Source organism: Eublepharis macularius, chromosome 1, assembly GCF_028583425.1.
Source record: "Eublepharis macularius isolate TG4126 chromosome 1, MPM_Emac_v1.0, whole genome shotgun sequence".
In the NCBI taxonomy this organism is placed as follows: Eukaryota; Metazoa; Chordata; class Lepidosauria; order Squamata; family Eublepharidae; genus Eublepharis; species Eublepharis macularius.
In genome coordinates this window covers 150,090,751-150,109,723 of record NC_072790.1, presented here as the reverse complement: position 1 = coordinate 150,109,723, position 18,973 = coordinate 150,090,751, and the positions used below count along the sequence as shown (strand labels likewise).

The 18,973-nt window shown below is 40.9% G+C and overlaps 1 protein-coding gene across 4 annotated transcripts in view; it reads right to left on the bottom strand.

The window, feature by feature from the left end:
- The window catches only part of TBCE (tubulin folding cofactor E), a 109,486-nt gene extending 90,770 nt beyond the window's left edge, over nt 1-18,716 (bottom strand). For 2 of the 4 annotated variants that reach the window (XM_054975071.1, XM_054975098.1), the window contains exons 1-3: nt 18,578-18,716; nt 5,328-5,398; nt 447-581 (exon numbers count right to left, since the gene is read on the bottom strand). In XM_054975071.1, coding sequence (XP_054831046.1) covers nt 447-546 — 100 coding nt within the window. In that variant the 5' untranslated portion in view covers nt 547-581; nt 5,328-5,398; nt 18,578-18,716. Of the gene's footprint in view, nt 1-446; nt 582-5,327; nt 5,399-18,179; nt 18,319-18,552 lie in introns of those variants that run through there. The other 2 variants (XM_054975090.1, XM_054975081.1) reach the window with 2 other exon arrangements.
- Nucleotides 18,717-18,973: the final 257 nt, after the last annotated feature.

Here is an 18,973-nt window from a genome sequence, read left to right as displayed (position 1 = left end):
CAATAGCTTCCTATGAAAACTGAGGATTAGAAATCTGAACAATTGCAAAAACAGAAATTAAACTCAGATCATGTATAATAAGCCAGACTTCTACAACTGTCTTAAGTTTTCCCTCTCAACACACTCCCACTGAGATGTGGGAGCCACTGCTTGTCTTAATTCATATACTAGCTACTTAAAGATTACAATTATCTCCCCTCCTCCATCAATAAGTTTACTGCCGAGATGCAGCACTGCTTGGTCTGCAGACAGCCTCTCTGAAGCTCATTTGGCAATCAACTTGTTAATTTTGTAGACAGTATCCATATTCAAGTTCAAGTGAGAACTGACCCATCAACAGCAAAGAAAAAGAGAGATTCAAGCTCACAGCCTTCTGTATTTAAACTTAAACTATTACTTCCATTTCCTTCCACTGATGGTAGTCAATGAAAAAGAATTTTTTCTACCTGCTGTAGGAGGAACACTGCCAACATAGAGAACAGTTCCATATTCTCCATTACAGAGGATTCTCCGACCCACTGCATCAGGAGGAATGCTACTGGTCATTGTGAGATAACAGGAGTTCAATACGCTTCAAAGACCTAAGGAGTGAAAAGCAATGGTTTTACATTAACATGGAAATGCATGAGAGTTATAGACAAAGCTAAGCTTCTTAAATACCCTGAAGATAGCAAACTGATGAACTTGCTTACTAGCGATACTTTTCATCCAAGAGAAGTCCTCCTTAGAACAGATGAAAGCAAAAAAGACCAAGTTTTCAAACAGAAAACTTTCATTTAAAAAAGAATTAAATAGAAAAGCAGCATTTTCCCCAATCATGTGATGCATTTGGCAAAAAAAGATGTATTCAAAATAATAAAGTTAAATTTAGAAAGTTAACTAGTTTACTCTTACATTAGAGTAGATTTTAATTAGCTCTCTAGACCATATAGTTTTTTGGAAAATGTTGGTTACTGTTGTGAAGAAACAGGTAGAAATACGCCCTGATGTAACACACAACCTTGTTTGTGAAATGAGATGCAATTCAAAGAATTCTCAAGTCTCTCCAGTGAGGGAAAGATTGTCAGCTTTTGATATAGAATGAACCAGGAAACATGGTGTAAGGGAGAGCCCTTACTGTCCAACAGACAGGATGGAAGATTTGAAATTTACAGCTCAGGCATCCTTAAAAATCTTTTTCACAACTCTGGAATGAGTTGACCTCTTGGGTATTTCCCCCAAGAGATTCAATCTGTCTATAAGCATCAGATTCAAGTTCTTTTAATGTTTTCCGTGTATATTCAAAGGAACCCACATCCTCAAGATAATGTACACAGTATTTTTTTATGTCTACATTTTCAGTCCTTTGTCGCAGAATGTTCTGCACCTGTGTGCTTTCTGGCCTGGACCATATGGCATGGATAGTTGGGAATGAGAATTTCCCTTCTGTTCAATCTTCACAAAAACGTTTGTTCTCACTATATTCTTTGGAGTGCAAGTTTGCATAGTCATCTCTAATTTTAAAGAAGAGCCAAAGGGATTCCCTAGGGCATTTTCTTGATTATGTGGCAATTGAGCTCTTTGAGGTCAATACTGCTCCCTATTCTCCTGACTTTTTTGGGAACTATAAGAATAGAATATGTGTCTTGGATAAACTGGTGCTAGAGGTACTGAATCTATATTGTTCAAGTATAGGGGTGTGGGATTCGGAATCCCGATTCGAGGAAAAAGCCTGGAATCAGGCCTGATTCTGAAAGATTCAGGATTTCCAAATAGGGCCCAGCAGTGATGGCCAGATTCGGAAATACCAAATCAAAGCTTTCCAAAGTGATTTGGATCACTTTGGAAAGGTTCAGATCAAGTGGGAGCATTTGCAAACAGCCAGAAAAGTGCTGCTTGCTTTCAAACTTCCCACCCCGCCGCTTTTTTCTCCTGATGGGAGGGGGAGGATAGAAACCCGAAGGAGGAAACCCGAATATTTGTCACGTACATATCCCTAGGTCAGTATAGATAAATAAATAAATATAGCTCCAAGTTCAAGGTAAATAAGGCATTGTATTGTATCCTACTTCCATAATGGATAAGACCCTAACAAACTGTGGTAGGCTTTTTTCCACAATGGGCGAAGACTGCCCCATGCCCTGGACCCTGAGTCATGCAGAGGTCTACCAACCTTGTGAACTCACACCTTGTTGCTTAAGTCTGTGATTTTTTTTTGTGCTGCCAACTAATTTTCAATCCCTATTGTCTCTGTCCCTGCTGGATTGAAGGGATTGGACTTTTTTCTTACATCTTTGGATTCAATGAGAATTATGTCAAGTGCTCTTTCTCCGAAGAGCAGTTGTCCAGAAAATTTTTCAATGGAGAGGTTAGACGCTGATAATGTGTTTACCTTCCAAGTTACAACCAGAGGAAAAACCCTTACAACCACTCTGACCAAAAATTTAATGCTGTCTTGCGAAGCATCTACAACTAACTGAGCATCTCTTTGGTAAAGATGTGTTTGAGTCAAGGATCTGGTTCAGTATGTAGTAATGTTTTTTTTGTCCCAATACTACTACATGGGTAAATTTTGGAGTACAGTTGATATTTCTGAGCACTAACAAAGCTGCTTAATGTGACTTCTTGAGGGAAGACTCATTCTTCCTATCTACCAGATCTTTTAGTGTGTTATTGCTGTCCAGATGGGACCGCATCCTAAGTAAAGGGGTCACCAAGGGCGCACCAACCATGAGAGCTTTTAGATCCTTTATGATCTCACCCAGAGAGATGTAGAATCTTTTGGTGATTGATTACAGTGTAGACCACAGCTTGTTATGGACATGGGATCTCCTTAATGTTTTGGAAGGAGAACTGCCTGTGACTGGCCCTTTAAATCCCAGTGTCCTAGTGGATGAAATAGTAGCCACTGGCTTTTTTTTTGTCTCTACAAGATAACAGAGGTTCTGGTAGGAGAGAACCTTAGTGTCAAACTTGCCCCAGGCCACTCTATCTCCTCTTCATTGAATGATTTTGATAGCTGAGACTTGCCCCTTTGTATGGAACTGAGAACCTCAATGCGGTGAGGAGCAGTTGGATAACTTAGTCTCTCCGATCTAGACTTCTTAGAAGGGTTTTATTTTATTTTTTTGGAATTTGGAATGCAATAGAGTTTTAAAACTGCTTATGCGGGGCCTGTTCTCTTTTTCAGGAGAGGGTGAGATAAATGAATCTGGTGTGGTGGACAGGATGGGTTACATGCATGAAGATACTTAGGTGTCCTTTGTATTTCGCCTGCCATTGATCTCCCTCCACCAAAACTCTCCACATTTGAAACCCTTCCACCCTTCTGCTTAGGTTTGATGATGGTTTACATTGGACCCTGTAGCCTGTGGAGAGGTGATCAAGGCTGAAATTCAAACCTGTAATTCAATTAGTAATGCGTGGTTCATAGAGAGCACGGCTGCCATATTTGCCACTCCCATCGTTGCCAGCTTTCCTAAAATGGTGGTTTGGGCTTGCCAGCCAAAGGTCTGCCTGCCGAAAGAACCCTGAAAAACTGGAGTTCTGGTCAGTCAGAAAAGTTTAAGTGGGAGGTTAGACAAGGGAGGGCTTACAGCGCACGTGAGCTAATCAGCCTGCTGTGAAGGAAAACCAACTCTACCCTGAGACCTTAGTGCCATTTTGGAGCTGTTCCTTCATGCCCTTCCCTGACCTTGCCAACAAATTTGATCGCATCAATAATGTTGGTGGCAAGATAGATCTAGTCAAGGACATAAGCTAAACCTCGGGAACTCATGATCTTTCTGCCTATAGTGCTGTAAGGCGAGCGGCTCTCACCTGCCTTTTCCCTTTGCCCAAAGCCTCGGACAGGGAGGCCTCAGTGTTGCCATGGAGCTGTCCCTCCTCAGCCTTTCCTTACCATGACAACATCTCTGATTGCATTGAAAGTAGCGACATGGATGAAATTGTTCTAGTCAAAGAGGTAACCAAAGCCTTGGCAACATCTGGCTTTTTTGCTTGTTGCGCTGTAAGGTGTGTGGCCCACATTTGCCCCTTCCCTTTGTCCAAAGCTTCGCCCATTCCTTGTCAACATCTCTGATTGCGTTGATATTGGCAGCATGGGTGAGGCTGAGCTGGTCAATGAAGAGTCCGAGGGAACAGAGGCCCTGGAGACTCCTGACCTTTCTGCCTGTTGCGCTGTTAGGCACGCAGCTCCCATCTGCCCTTCCCCTGTGTCCAAAGTGTCAGACAGGGAGGCGTTAGTGTTGCCATGGTGCTGTTTCTCCTCGCCCATTTCCTGGCCTTGCCAACATTTTTGATCATGCTGATGTTGACAGCGTGGGCGAGGATCAATTTAGTCAAGGAAAGTCTGTGGGAACGGATAGCCCCGGAGACTCCTGATTGTTATTCCTGTTGTGCTATAAAGCACATGGCTCCCATTTGCCCTTCCTCATTGCCCAAAGCCTCAGACAAGCATGGCATGTTGTTCCATGATCTTTTCCCCTCAGACCCATAGCCCTGGATCCTATTAGAGGAAATAATTTCCAATACTGCTGCAAATTTAACCAACAGAGAAGGAAAATTTTGAAGGAGCCCCTTCTTCTGTTGTCTTTTCAATTGGGTAGGTAAGGCTAGACACCAACATCCTCCTGGAGTGACAGGGCAATTCAAACTGGACGGACTCCCTTGCAAGCATACACAAATTTGCATAGCCCTGTCTCTAGCAAGAGGAGGTGTGACCTAACCAGTTTGGATGCCTTCTGCCACTGAAGGAGAATCTTATTTTTTGTATCTAGTTTCCCAAATTAATTAAAGCCATCCCACTCATTCTGGCTCACCCAGCAGCATTTTTATAACCAAGTGATGATTCACTATTAATTAGGTGGGTAGCTGTGCTGGTCTGCCACAGAACATCAGGATTCGAATCCAGCAGCACCTTAGAGACCAACAAGATTTTCAGAGTAAACAAGTATCTGAAAAAGGGAGCTATGACTCTTGAAAGTTTACACTCCGAAGATTTTGTTGGTCTCTAAGGTGCCACTGTACTCAAATCCTGCTGTTCAGGATTAATGTGGATAATTACAGATTAGACCATTTGACATTTTAAGCCTTCTAATATGGGTCCAGAAATGATATAGAACAAGGCAGTTACACAGCTGCAAACAGGGAAACAGCCAATAAAACACAGTAGGAATGAAATGTGATGTGCTTCTGAAGTAATAGGTAATGCACTGACCATAGTAGGTTGGGGCTGGCTACAGGTTGGCATACCGCTTATTCTAATATGGAAAGAGTTGAAGAAGGAGTCAATGTCCATGTTGCTATTTAGTAAACAGGCACACAAAAGTAAGTGAAGAATGAGTTACCTGAAGTTTATCTTCAGGAACATTCAACCAGTGATTGAAAGCTTGAGAGAGTTTAGTTCTGACTTGTTTACCTGTAATTAAGAAAAAACAATTACAACATCAAAGTTTAATATAGCTTTGGAATTTCGAATTTATCTGTTGGTAATATTTCACTAAGGGCAGTGGGTTAGACCTAAGTGCCAAAAAACCCAAGAGTTTACACAGAAGCAAATCAACCTTACCAAGCAGCACTTTGTGCCTCCCTCTTGAAGGAACTACTGCGAAGGTGGGAAGATCCCACTGAGCAATATGAAGCTGTACAGGCTTCATAACAAGGCAGGTAAACTGGGTAAAATTGCCCCTTTTTCTTGCACAAGCTGAGCAAGAACAAGGGTGGAGCAGGGAATTTGGCAAAGATTTGTTGCTGTCCCCTGTGCCACTTGGTACAGGGAGTTCCCCAACCCTCAGCAATAGCTTCATCATGAGCAGGGACACCGGGTAAAGATCTGCTTCCATGAATTCTTTCCAACAGCCTCCAAGAGAGAACGGATCCAATCCAGTGTCTTTTTAATAAGTTATTCAAATTCATAAAAGACAAAATCATGTAGATTAATAATTACTATTTCCAAAGTAAAGGAGTATGGGATAAGAGTATGCCACAGTATGGGATACTGTAATATGGGATATTATTCCATAGTATGGGATAAGAATAGCCAATGCATACTAAGCTGGCATGTATTGTTGGGGTCAGAATTCCAAAGGTGCTTGAAGGCTCAAGAAGATTAGACCCCTGCCAAAGGTGAATGCAGAGGCATTTAAGCATGCATACTGGTTTCCTGAGAGCACAGTTCTTTGGAAATTTACAAGACATAGACAAAGGAGAAAACTAAACAAAATCATTGCACCATATCAGAGAATAATCCAGAGCTTACGGTCCTATAGACTACATGCCTTTTGCATCACAGACTCTCAAGGAAGAATACCAATCCTGGTATTCCCATGGAACTTCTACAAGAATAGAATTGGGCTCCAGAACTTTCCAGAAGCAACAGCTGATACTATTTTTTCAATGAATGGAAAATAATTCCTGTATCTTCAGCTGGTCAAATCAACAACTGAACAAATTGTATTTCACCCAGATAAAATTTAAGGACAATTCTGATGATAAGTGCACATCCAAGATCCTATTAATCATTACAACTTAATAGTCCCAGAGACTAATAGGTAGCCCACAATATATATGACACTATGGGCAATTAAACAACTTCAAGTAGCATTTTTCTCCATGGGGTTACCCTCAGTTAGCACAGTAGCCTTTAGTTTAAATACACCGTCAAATCATGGTCTAGCATTATATGAAGGGGTAATGTCAGTCTATGGAAGACAGGATACATTGAAGGTGACTCCCAACCCTTGCAGCAAGAAATCCAAGCTCTCTTGAGTACAATGGGTCTTTATTGAGATATCACAGGCTTCTCTTTTTTTAAAAAAAAATATTGGGTGGGTTAACATAATTATTACATGTAAAGTCAACTTCATTTTTTCTCTCTATAGCAACTGCTTTACAGTTACCAATTAATGGATACATTCCCCACCCTCCCTCCCTCCCTCCCCCTTGACTCCCAACAGCACTAAAACCATTTTAGTTCTTAAGATATTCCTTCTATTCTATTATTTCTCCTTATTTTCAAACGTAAAGTTCATACATATAGCTTATCCTACACACTTCAATAGTTATCTATAGACCACAATTGACCTCCCATTATCCTACACACTTCAATAGTTATCTATAGACCACAATTGACCTTTTACATCCCATTTATTTTCCAAGTATTCTTTGAGTTTTTCCCAATCCCTTAAAAATTCATTTGAACTTTGTTCCCTCAGTTTTCTGGTCAACTTATCCATTTCCACCATGTATAACAGTTTTTGTATCCATTCTTCAACTTCTGGTATCTCCTCTTGCTTCCAATATTGCGCGTACAGTAGTCTAGCTGCTACAATCATATACCATAATAATGTTCTATCCGCTACATTTACATTTTCCATGTTAAGTCCTAACAAAAACATTTCAGGATTTTTTGGCAAGTTACCCTTCATGATTTTCAACATTTCTGTATACATCTTAGACCAAAATTGTTTCGCCTTATCACAAGTCCACCACATATGTTAGAAAGAGCCTTCATGTTGTTTACATTTCCAACATTTGTTTGACATAGCATGCTCATATTTGCTAGTTTTTTGGTGTTAAATACCATCTATTACATCATCTTATATCCATTTTCTTTTAGATTCACACATGTAGATATTTTCATAGCATTTTTCCACAAGTATTCCCATGCCTCCATAGTAATCTCTTTATTAAAAATTTAAAGCGCATTTCACCATTTGAATCTTGACCACTTCATCTTCCGTATACCATTTCAATAACAATTTATAAAATTTAGAGATTATCTTTGTTCCTTCTCTTAACAGAAGTTCTTCTAGTTCTGAATTTCTAGTTCTGAAACCAACTCTCCTTTTGTCTGATCCAAATAAGTATTTAATTTGTCGATATTGTAACCATCCATATTTAAAAGGTAAATCTTCTTCTTTCTTCATTTTAGCTGTATCTCCTATCAACAATAAGTCCTTGTATGTTTGTTATCCAGTCTTCATCTTGATATTCTGTATGTGGTTTTATCACCTCTGCCGGGATAATCCATAATGGTCTTTTCTCCTCTACATATATTTTTTATATTTTTGCCAGACCAAAAAAACATTTTTCCTTACATAATGATGCTGAAACATACCATCCATTTTATGTTTATCATACCATAAATATGCATGCCACCCAAAAAGATTATTATAGCCCTCCAAAGTTAACAATTTACAGTTAGACAAGTTTACCCAGTCTCTCAACCACGTCAAACATATCACTTCATGATATAGTCTCAAATTTGGTAACTGTAAGCCACCTCTTTCTTTCGCATCGCACAACACTTTCATCTTAATTCTTGGCTTTTTCCCCGCCCATACAAAATTTAATAGTTTCCTCTGCCACTTATCAAATTGCTTTTTCTCTTTTACAATTGGGATTGTTTGTAATAAAAACATCATTCTTGGCAATACATTCATTTTCACCGCTGATATACGACCCAACAATGACAGATTCAATTTGTTCCATTTTATCAAATCTTTTTCCAACTGTATCCACAATTTTTCATAATTATTCTTAAATAGATCTATATTTTTCATTGTCAATTCTATTCCCAGGTATTGTCATGGCCCAGCCTGGGCTCAGAGAGAGCGAGGACTCCTCCTCAGGAGGAGAGGGGCTTCGTGTAGCCAGCCAGGACTCCTCAGGAGGAGCTCCATGCAGCCAGCCCTGACTCAGCAGAGGCTGGTAATCAGGAGCCACAGCTGTTGGCTAATCGGAGCCTACAGCCAGCAGCTGAAGCAGAGCCATCAGTACTCTCCAGCCCCAGCACCACAGGGGAAGTGCAGCCAGGGACTTCCACAGGGGAAGCTCAGTCAGGGACTGCCAGCACCACAGGGGAAGCCCAGCCAGAGGCTTCCACCCCCCCAGGTTCACCCACACCCAGAGAACGCCGCAGACAGCTCCAGAGACTGGAGCTGCAGGAGAGACGGCGCAGTGCTTGTCTCCTGAGCCGACACCAGCTGCTGGAGAGTGATGATGAGTAGCTTCAGGATGGAGCCCCAGCAGCTGCCTGAAAACCATGCCTGGCAATAAAAGCCAGTCAGGAGCAACAGCCAGGCGTGGAAGCAACGTGTCTACTGCCTGCAACCAATCTGTGCTCCGTGATCCTTGCCCGTGCCTACTGTTGGATCTGACACTACTGGTAACTGACCTTGGACTGTACCTGACCTTGATCTTGGACTCTGGACTCACTTCTGGCATTAGCTTGTGCTCTGACCACTGCTCTGACTTGGCTTTTGGCTCCTGAAACTCCCTCTGGACTTGGTACCGAGGTTTGGACTTACACCACCCTGCTTGGGCTGGCCCAGCCCGTGACAGGTATTTTGGTTTTTGGACCACTTCACGTTCTGTGAGATTCATTAGTTCAACCTGTTTTGCTTTCGTCATATTTTTATAGAGCAATTTAGATTTTAATTTGTTAATATGAAAACCTGCCAAATCTCCAAATTCCTTAATCTTGTTCAACATTAGCGGTAATGTCTGAACCGGATCTTCAGTAATAAACATCACATTGTCCACAAATGCTCTAAATTTATAAGAGAAGCCTTTGAGTCTTACACCTTTGATACTTTGATCTTCTCTTATCTGTCTTAACAGTATTTCCAAAACCATAACAAACAACAAAGGTGAAAGTGGACATCCTTGGCATGTACCTTTTCTTACCTCAAATTTTTCTGTCAAATCATTATTGCTGGTCTTAGTAAATTGCCTTTATGGCTTCTATAAATTCTTGCCCCAAAGTCATCTTTTCCATTACTAGAAACATAAAAAACCCAATTTAAGTTGTCAAAGGCTTTCTCTGCATCCGCAAACAAAAAGCCTACCTCTTTTTCAGTATGTTTATCATAATTCTCTATAGCATTGATAACAACTCTCAAATTATCCCTTATTTTTCTATTAGGTAAAAAACTGGCTTGTTCTTCTCTGATAAAATCCATTAAAAATATCTTCAATCTTTCCACTAGAACTCTTGCAAAAATCTTATAGTCATTGTTTAACAGAGATATCGGCCTGTAATTTTTAACATCTGTTAAATCTTGCGCCTCTTTTGGAATCAATGAAATATTAACTTTATACCATGTTTTTGGTAATCCCTTTTTCTTCTTTATCTCATTTATCAAGATTTGTAAAACTTGCACCAAGTCTTTTTTCAAAATTTTATAAAATTTAGCTGAAATTCCATCTGGACCTGGCACTTTGCCCATTTTCATTGAATCTATAGATTTTAAAATTTCCTCTTCGGTAATTGTTTTTTTTTTTTTGAAATTTTTTTTATTGGGTTAGGATCAAATGTTTACACATTACAGTCAATTTTCCCATTTCCCAATTTCTAACCCCCTCCCTTTCCCCCCCCTTTTTGTTGACTTCCAACAGTTTTCCAACCCTTTGTCCCTTTTCCCTTACTCTTTATATATTCCTCTATCTAACAAATGTATATTCTCCCTTTATTCTAAGCAATACTTCTTTAATTATCTTTAATACTCTGTACCCTGACTATGAGTCCCTTTTTCCATAATGGATAAACAATTTATCCCATTTTTCATTATTCCACTTTCAAATATTTCTATATATCATAAACTATGTAAACCATACATTCATATAAATCAGCCAGTTTAACTTATACTCTATATGTTATTCATTCTATCTTCTTCTTTCTATTTTAGTTATATTTGTTTACATTAGTATTTCTATTCCCCTTCAAACATAAGTCTATACATGATATCAATCAATTTGACTCATATACAGCTTCAGATAAACATATTCAGTTTGGTACATTGTACGGAATCAAAAAGAAAATATTATTAGTCAGTCAATCCTTATAGTTAACCCTTATGATTAATTGTTTTCTATCAATATTCTATTTATTATTCTATATATATCAATCTAATATCATAACTGCTTAGAAATTCTCTTTTACCTCTTCTCCTCCCCGGTAAAGTCACCCCCCTCTACATTTTGTTGTACTTCAGTAGTTCTCAAACTGCCACAGTTCTCCTCCCACCTCCCATTTCTTCTCCAAATATTGTTTCAGCTTCTCCCAGTCTGTGTTAAACTGTCCTGGGTCCAGGTTCCTCTTCGGTAATTGGAGAGTTCAAAGTTGTCCTCATGGAGTCTGAAATCTTAGGTAGCTTCATCTTATCCAAATATCCAACTATTTCTTCCTTATCAACTAGCTTCTTTTGGAATAATTTGGCATAATACTTGTAGAAAACTCTTATTCCATGATGCTCCACTACTTCTTTCCCATCTTCCAAAATTTTGTCAATTATTTTTTTCTCCCTCTTTTTCTTCAATTGCCAGGCTAAAAATTTCCCTGGCTTATTTGCCCCTTCAAAGGATTTTTGCTGCAATCTTTTAAAATTCCATTCTAATTCCTTATTCGCAAAAGCCCTCAACTGTTTTTGTAAGATCCTAATTTCTTGCAATATTTTCTTCTTCCCTGGTCTTTTCTTTAATTATTGCTCTTTCTTGGTTATTTTCTCCTGGATCTTTTGGAATTTCTTTTCTTTATATTTCCTTTCTTTGGCATTCAATGTGATCAGGTTACCCATGATCACTGCATCCCAAACCGTTTGTACTGGCACCTGTTTACCAATATTTTGTTGGAAAAAATACTTGGTTTCCCACTGGATATAGTCCACATTCTCTTGTCTCTGAAATAAGTCTTCATTTAATCCCCATCTGAATTTTCTAGAACCCATCAAAGCTTTCCACATCATCGGATTGTGGTCAGAACTCACTTTTGGCATCACTTCAATTTTCTTAGTCAATAAACTAATGTCCTTTGTAGTCCAAATCATATCTATTCTTGAAAAAGACTGATGCCTTGCAGAATAGTAAGTAAACTCCTTTCCTTTTGGGTTCCATTTTCTCCAGATATCTTCCAAATTTTCCTGCTTTACTAATTTGAAAAAAGATTTAGTTTCCCTTCTTTACTTTGGATCCTTTTTGATTGTTTGTCTAATTGTAAATTAACAACTCCATTAAAATCTCCCATCAACATTATCTGATGATAGGTCGTTTGGTCTGAGTTCTGATTTCTCTCTTTATAAAAACCATCTTTAGCACTGTTAGGTGCAAAAATTCCTAAGACCAAAGTTTTCCTGGAGTTCAACATTATTTCCACCGCCAAATATCTTCCTTCCTTATCCTTAAAAACCATTTTAGGATATAATTCTTGCTTTATATATATCACAATACCTCTTTTGTTTTGCTCTACTGTCTTTTTTTAATAAATTTTTTATTTTTAATTACTAACATCAAAAACTACAAAAGGGAAAAAGGGAACAGGGGGAAAGGAAAGAAACAACATATGAAAAACACACACTACATCTACAAGTATTGCATTCCCTTCATAATACAATTATTTAAAATTAAACTTTCTAATATGCTATTAGATTGGTAGATCTTATAAAATACGAACTACAGTCAGGATCAGGTCTTCTTCCCCCCCCTGCGTCTCGGTCGCAGCTCTCTCAGAACAGCTACAGTGGCTGCGCTCACTCCCTCCTCCCCATTCCCCCCTTCAGATTCTAAATCCTCTCCTTGCTGAAACTCTTGATGATTAAACACAAAGTCCCTCAGCTGTACTTCCGATGTTATCTTGTAGGCTTGGTCTTTATAACTGAACCAGATACCTTCCGGAAATAGCCATTTGTATTTTATTTCACGCTTCCTCAGAAGAGCTGCAAACCTTTTATATTTGAATCTTCTTTTCCAAGCTAAAAATGGAACGTCCTTCAATATCTTAACCTTGTTACCCAGAAAGTCCAAGTCCACATTGTATGAATTATATAAGATGGTGTCCCGAGTCTTCTTAGATGAAAAATCAATAATAATCTCGCAAGGCAGCTGACGCTTTGTTGCATATTTTGAAGATGTCCGGCGGACTTCCAGAATATCGCTTTTTAACTCTTCTTTAGTTGCCTTTGCGAATGACACCAAAAATTCCAACACCAAATCCTTTAAATTTTCACTTTCCTCCTCCTTCACATTCTGAAGACGCAGTACCGTCTGAGCACGATCCACTTATAACCCCATCAATTGATTCTCCAAAAGCTTTACTTCTTTGTTTGTTGTTTTCATGGGTACTGCGTTTTCCCGAGCAGACTTCTCTGCCCCAGACGCTACGTCTTTAATGGTTTTCACTTCGTTCTCAACTGAGCCAACCCTTTGACCGATTTCATTTAGGTTATCAACAAAGGGCTTCATAGCTTCAGCGACCGACCGTTTAACCACCTCTTCAAGACTCTCCTTTCCCCTGCAAAGCAGCCGAAACATATTTGCCCACAGCAGGGCTCTGCTTTTTCGTCGCCATCTTAGGGGGGGGGGAGTCCGCCAACTAGGTTCCAAAACTCAATGAAGGGGAAGATATCCGAACCTTCTTAGCTTCAACTCCCACCAATCCTTCGCATACGCTTGGAATGACAGAGGGGATTCGCTACTTATAGGTTTTCACCTTAAATCTGCTTGTTGCCGTTCTCCATGGCCCGGCAGCACGCGATGTGCTGCGCAAGTCCGCCGGCCTCCGTAGGAGCAAATGGGCAATTTACCCCCTGCATCGACTTCAGGGGGCTCTTCCTGCAGCGCTCCAGACCCTGGCCCCCTCACTGGGAGTCCTGGGGGTTAACCCTCGCAGGTCAACCACCCGGTCAGGCTGCTTGGGCGCTTCCTCCCGGACCTGCGGAGAGGAGCGTCCAACATGGCCGGGAAAACGAAACCGAATCTTCATTTGCTCTACTGTCTTGATGTTGATTCTTGTAGATTGAAAAAAGAAGCTCAAACCTTCAGGTATTTCCCATCTATATGCAATGTTCTTCTCTCTCAACTTTTCAGACAGTTCTCTGTATTTTCTTCGTTCTTGTAAAATCTTTCTGGGTAGTTCTTTCATAATTCTGATTCTGCTCCCTTCTATTTCCAGTGGCTCAGCATAATGTTTTCTCAAAATCTCTTCTCTAAATTTCTTAGTTGTCAGTTGTATAATTATGTCTCTCGGTAAATTTTTCTTTTGTGCATAGGTCGAGTTCACTCTGTGTATCAAATCCAAATTTACTTCTATATCCTCTGGCTGTTTCCCTAGGAGTTCTGCCAGTACACCCACTATATGTTTTTGCACATTTTGCTTCAAAGTCTCCGGCACTCCCCTCATTCTCAAATGGGTCTCCATTGCTTTGCATTCCATCACCATTACATGTTCATGAAGTTTTTGATTCTCTTATTTTAAGTTGCTAATCTTTTGCTCCACTTCTTGTACTGTTTGCGTCGTTACCTGTATTTCCTTTTTCATTTCTTCTATATTTTTAGTTAATTCTGTCACCTCTGCCCTTATCAGTTCTTTCATGTTTTTAGTCAATTTTTCAATTAGGTTTTCTCCCATCTTTTGACATATTTCTTGCATGCCTTCCAACATTTTTTTCTCCAGTGCTTCCATGGCTGCCTGCCACTCTAGGTTTTTTTTTTGTCCGTTTTTTTTTGCCATCCTTGGGCTAACTTTAGCACCACTCCAAGTCGTGGCTCTGTTTCTAAGCTCCATTGCTAAGGTTTACTTTCAATCCTTAAGTCTGACAACAACTCCTTCTTTTAACTTGTATTCAATTTATCTTTTGCTTATCAATTGAATCGCTGGTTTTAAATTCTTAATTTCACTTCCTATTTCTTATTTTAGCAAAGTTCCAAAATTGACCTTACCAAAATGTCGGGCACAATTTCTCTATGGTAACGTCTATGCTTCTTTATTTCCCTTCCAAAAATGGTGACTGCTCATTTCCTGTTCCTTTTTGACCTTCAACTTTCCTCTAGGCACACAGTCACAGTCCTCTATAGTTTCCACAGCCTCGTGATGTTTCTCAGCTTCCTGGCTTCTCCCTTCGTAGTCCCTCCCAGTTCACAGCATCTTGTCAGCACTCGGCAACTTTCGACTCCTCTCTGGGCACACAGTCTCGCTCTTCTATGGTTTTCACAGTCTCGCGATGTTTCTCAGCTTCTCCCTTCATAGTCCCTCCCAATTCACAGCGTCTTTATCGGCACTCAGAAACCACAGGTATGTATAAACAATCTTGTTTTTTTCTCTCCTGGTACTTCAATTTTCACTAAATTCCCCAACTTTTACACCAAATTCCTTCCTCTACTTGTTTACAACCACATCAGTGGGTTATTTTCTCTTTTTGAAGTTCTTTTTCTCTTATTTTTTAGTCCCGAAAATAGATTAACTTCTTTACCTTGCTTCGTTCTTTATGGGTTTTTTGTGCTGCTTCTTATTGTCAATGTTGATCAAGTTCTGATGAAGAAGCCTGGATTCTGGTGATCTTATGCCAAATTATGGCTAAGAAAGGGTCCTGCAGAGGTCGAGGCTCACCCATCTCTGAGGGGACCGCAAGGTGCTGGGAGAAATCCTTGATTCAGGGCTTCCCCCTGCGCCGAGATCACACACTCTCCAGGGCTTGTAGCGTCCTAGCTCTTCTTCTCCCTGTAGAAGAGTGGCAACAGGTATCCAGTGTACCTGACCTGCCAAAACAAGAACCCTTGATTGCTCAGCTTGCTGAACAACGTCAGGTCGCCATCTTTCCAGACCGGAAGTCCCGAGATATCACAGGCTTCTCGATACATATGTAAATAGGTTACACAGGAGCAATCAAAAGTGTCTGGCTGTACACAGGTCTCTTGTTAAGAATGACACATTGAGTACAGGATACATTATATCAACCTGTTCGCATGTTCCCCCACCCCTCCGGCTCTCCCAGCCGCTGTGGCGAGCCATCCGAGATAAGGGCTCGACCATCCTGGAATCTAGAAGGCAACAAGGGAAGCAGGTGCAAGAGGGTATTGCAACATATCATATGCTGGGAAACAATATGGAGGGACAGTGGGAAACAGACTTGACAGGTAGTGAATGAACCATATATTTGTGTGCTCACCTTCTATTTCCCTGCTGTGATTTACTCCCTTCCTGGTTTGTGTGGTTTGGGGAGAAAACACAAACCAGCTTGCCAGTTCAAGACCACAGCAAACTAAGCAATCCATATGGGATAGAACTGCAACATGGGGGAGGGGAGCTGAAGGGTTGCTTGCTGACACCAGCATTTTTACTAATGTATTTTCAAAAACCTAAGTAGTACTAGTTTCCTTTAATGAAACCTGAATCACTATGGCAACTTGTTACATTTAGTCAAATGTAAGAAAAAAGTATACGCAATTCATTTGAGGTTATCTAAGTCTTGTCCCATTGTTCAGGTTCATTTAGAGCATTCTAGCTCACTGTTGTCCAAAACCAGATTAATCCAGCACTCCCGGCCGGCAGCAACAGCCGCTACAGCTGGGGGCCGTGCTTTGCCCCTCCGGAGGAGGAGGCAGCACCAGCACTCTTCCTTCCCTTGGGGACGTGCATGAGGGGCGGAGCTATGTAGGATCTGTTACTGCCACTCCGCCCCTCAGAGCCTCAGTGATAAAAAGTGTATGCAATTCATTTCAGGTTATCTAAGTCTTGTCCCATTGTTTGGGTTCATTTAGAGCATTCTAGCTCACTTTTGTCCAAAACAAGACTAAAGGGAGGTTACAATAAATATACAATTAAAATCCATAAAACCCAACATGTAATTAAATTTAAACAATGTTAAAATCCCTCCCTAGTAATTCTACCTTGCACAATTTAATACAAAAAAATATTAAGCACAAGCGTAAGGCAAATGCTTACATCACTTGCATTAAAGTGGAACTTAAAGTGCTTAAGTGGATCATGTTCTGTGATATGCTTTTGATTGAATTATATTAGTATCTTAAAAGAGAACATCTATTCTAAACAAATTCAAATCATATTAAGAACATGCTTGGGAATTTAGTAGCATTAATGTTTTTAAATCTTAAAAGATCCAAATAAAAAGTCAGATACTAAAGTATTAGATGCAGGGACATGGCAATTCATTATTTCTCTAACAAGAAACAAGTAGAGAACTGCCATTTCATGTCATCCATCTAGATTTATTCAGGCACATTCATCAATATAACTACTGATACTGCTTAAATGCAAGAAAATTCAACGAAGGTTTCTCCATTTCTACATGACACATTCTATTTAAGAGTCAACAGATTGCACCAAAGACAGGGACAGTGAGAAACACAGTGCTATAGAGCTAGAGAACGAGACACACAGTAAGCTGTGTAATTCTTACACATCTTAATTACACACCAAAGGAAATAGTTGTACAATTCACCACCTTTTGGTGAGGTCACTTTGCCTTTATGTTAAATGCACAGTTAAGATTAATCAAAAGCAGTTGCTAAAAAGTATGCAGGTAAAATCTAGAGCAGCCAAAACATCCTAGAAAATAAAGCCTTACAGCTTTATCTGTTAAACAGATCAGCGTGTGAACACCTGAAAAAAGCTGGAACACTTAGGCTTCACTCCTCCCCACATGGAAATCAGCTTGGTGTACAAGAAAACATAACCTGAAATGGTACACCTATATTCAGGCTGGTATTTTTTGCACTGCAGTAACACAGATTAGCCTGTTGCAAGGTATACCAAAGAACTGACAAAAACCTCCAGGAGAATGTGTATGTTTAAGTACATAACATTAGAATGCGTTTGAGTGGTCATATCCCCTGACACAAACATTATTTTTAGTCAAACACTAATATTTTTTTAATTCTGAGATTTTTAAGTATATACATTTTGATGTCTACATTAAGCTACAAACCTCTATTTTTATAGGATTAAATACTGTCCTTGGTAGACAATTCACATAATAGAGACTCCCTGAGCTTCTCTACAGCACTGTTTTCAGTGGGGAAAAGACACATTATTGTAAGTCACGCCCTGTCCTGCACTTCTCTCTCAAAAACAGTAGCCTATATTGAAATCTGATACTTTCAGAATTTAACCAAATTGGAAATATCGCTGGTTTCCGATACAACATTAGAAACTCCGTGAGAACATAAACCAGCAACGCTACGTTTCTTGTATCAAAATTGTCATAAGCAAAGATCTGACTCGTTCTGAAACTTCGGGGCGCCTCTAAACCCAGGCGAACAAAAGTTACCGGCAAGAAGACAACAGTCGCCGCCGCCCGGGCCCGCGCGCGCACAGAAGCAGCCAAGAGGTGGGGAGCAAAACCCGCTCCGTGTCAGCTAGCAGACAAAAGGCGGCGAGCGCTGAGGCACGTTCACAGGGCACCGACCTGCATTACGCGGTTCCAAGCTCCTACCCCACGCACACTCCGAAGGAGAGCGGCCCCGAGAGCCTTCCTTCACTGTTCTAGCGGGCTCTGCTGGGTTAGGACAAGCACACGGGCTCTCGAGCCGAGAGGCGCCGCTGCTACTTCTCCAGCCCCTAGGAGGACCTACGCGCCCCCCCTCTCCTCCCCTCCCCTCCCCTCGAGAGGCGGCCGTCCATCCATCCCTTCTTGATAGCCGTTGGAGGGAGAGGGGGGAGCCTCCTAGGGGCGTGTCCGAAGACCTCTGACGGGGGGCATCGGGAGAGAAGCGAAACCCAACACTCCCTCGGCTGGCCTGTTCAGCAGACGCACCGAACAGGAAGCTTCAAATACACACCTCAACGGCAGCGACTACCACCTACCGTCGCCTCCGACGTGCGGTTGCTCTGACCCAGACCGAGCTGGTTCCAGCGCTCTTTTTGGCCCGCGTCAACCCAACCTCAGCTACAGGCGCCACCCTCTTCCGCCTCAATCGCCACCTTCGCCTGATGGGGGGGAAAATGCGCCACCGGGGCCTTTTGGCGCAGGCGCGGGCTCCTCCTATGCCCGATTAATAAACTCTATTTGGGTCTCCTTCCCCCCCCCCCATCGCTCTTTCCCCGCCCCCATTTTCTCGTTCTCCTCGATGCATCCCGGGATTTGTAGTTCCGATCGAGAAAAGTCCCTTTCTAGCCTGCGACAAAAAAGAGGGTGAAACCCCTTGTTACCCAGAAGGCACCGCAGTGCCGAGTCTCTGTTTCCTTAGAACTGGTGCGAGA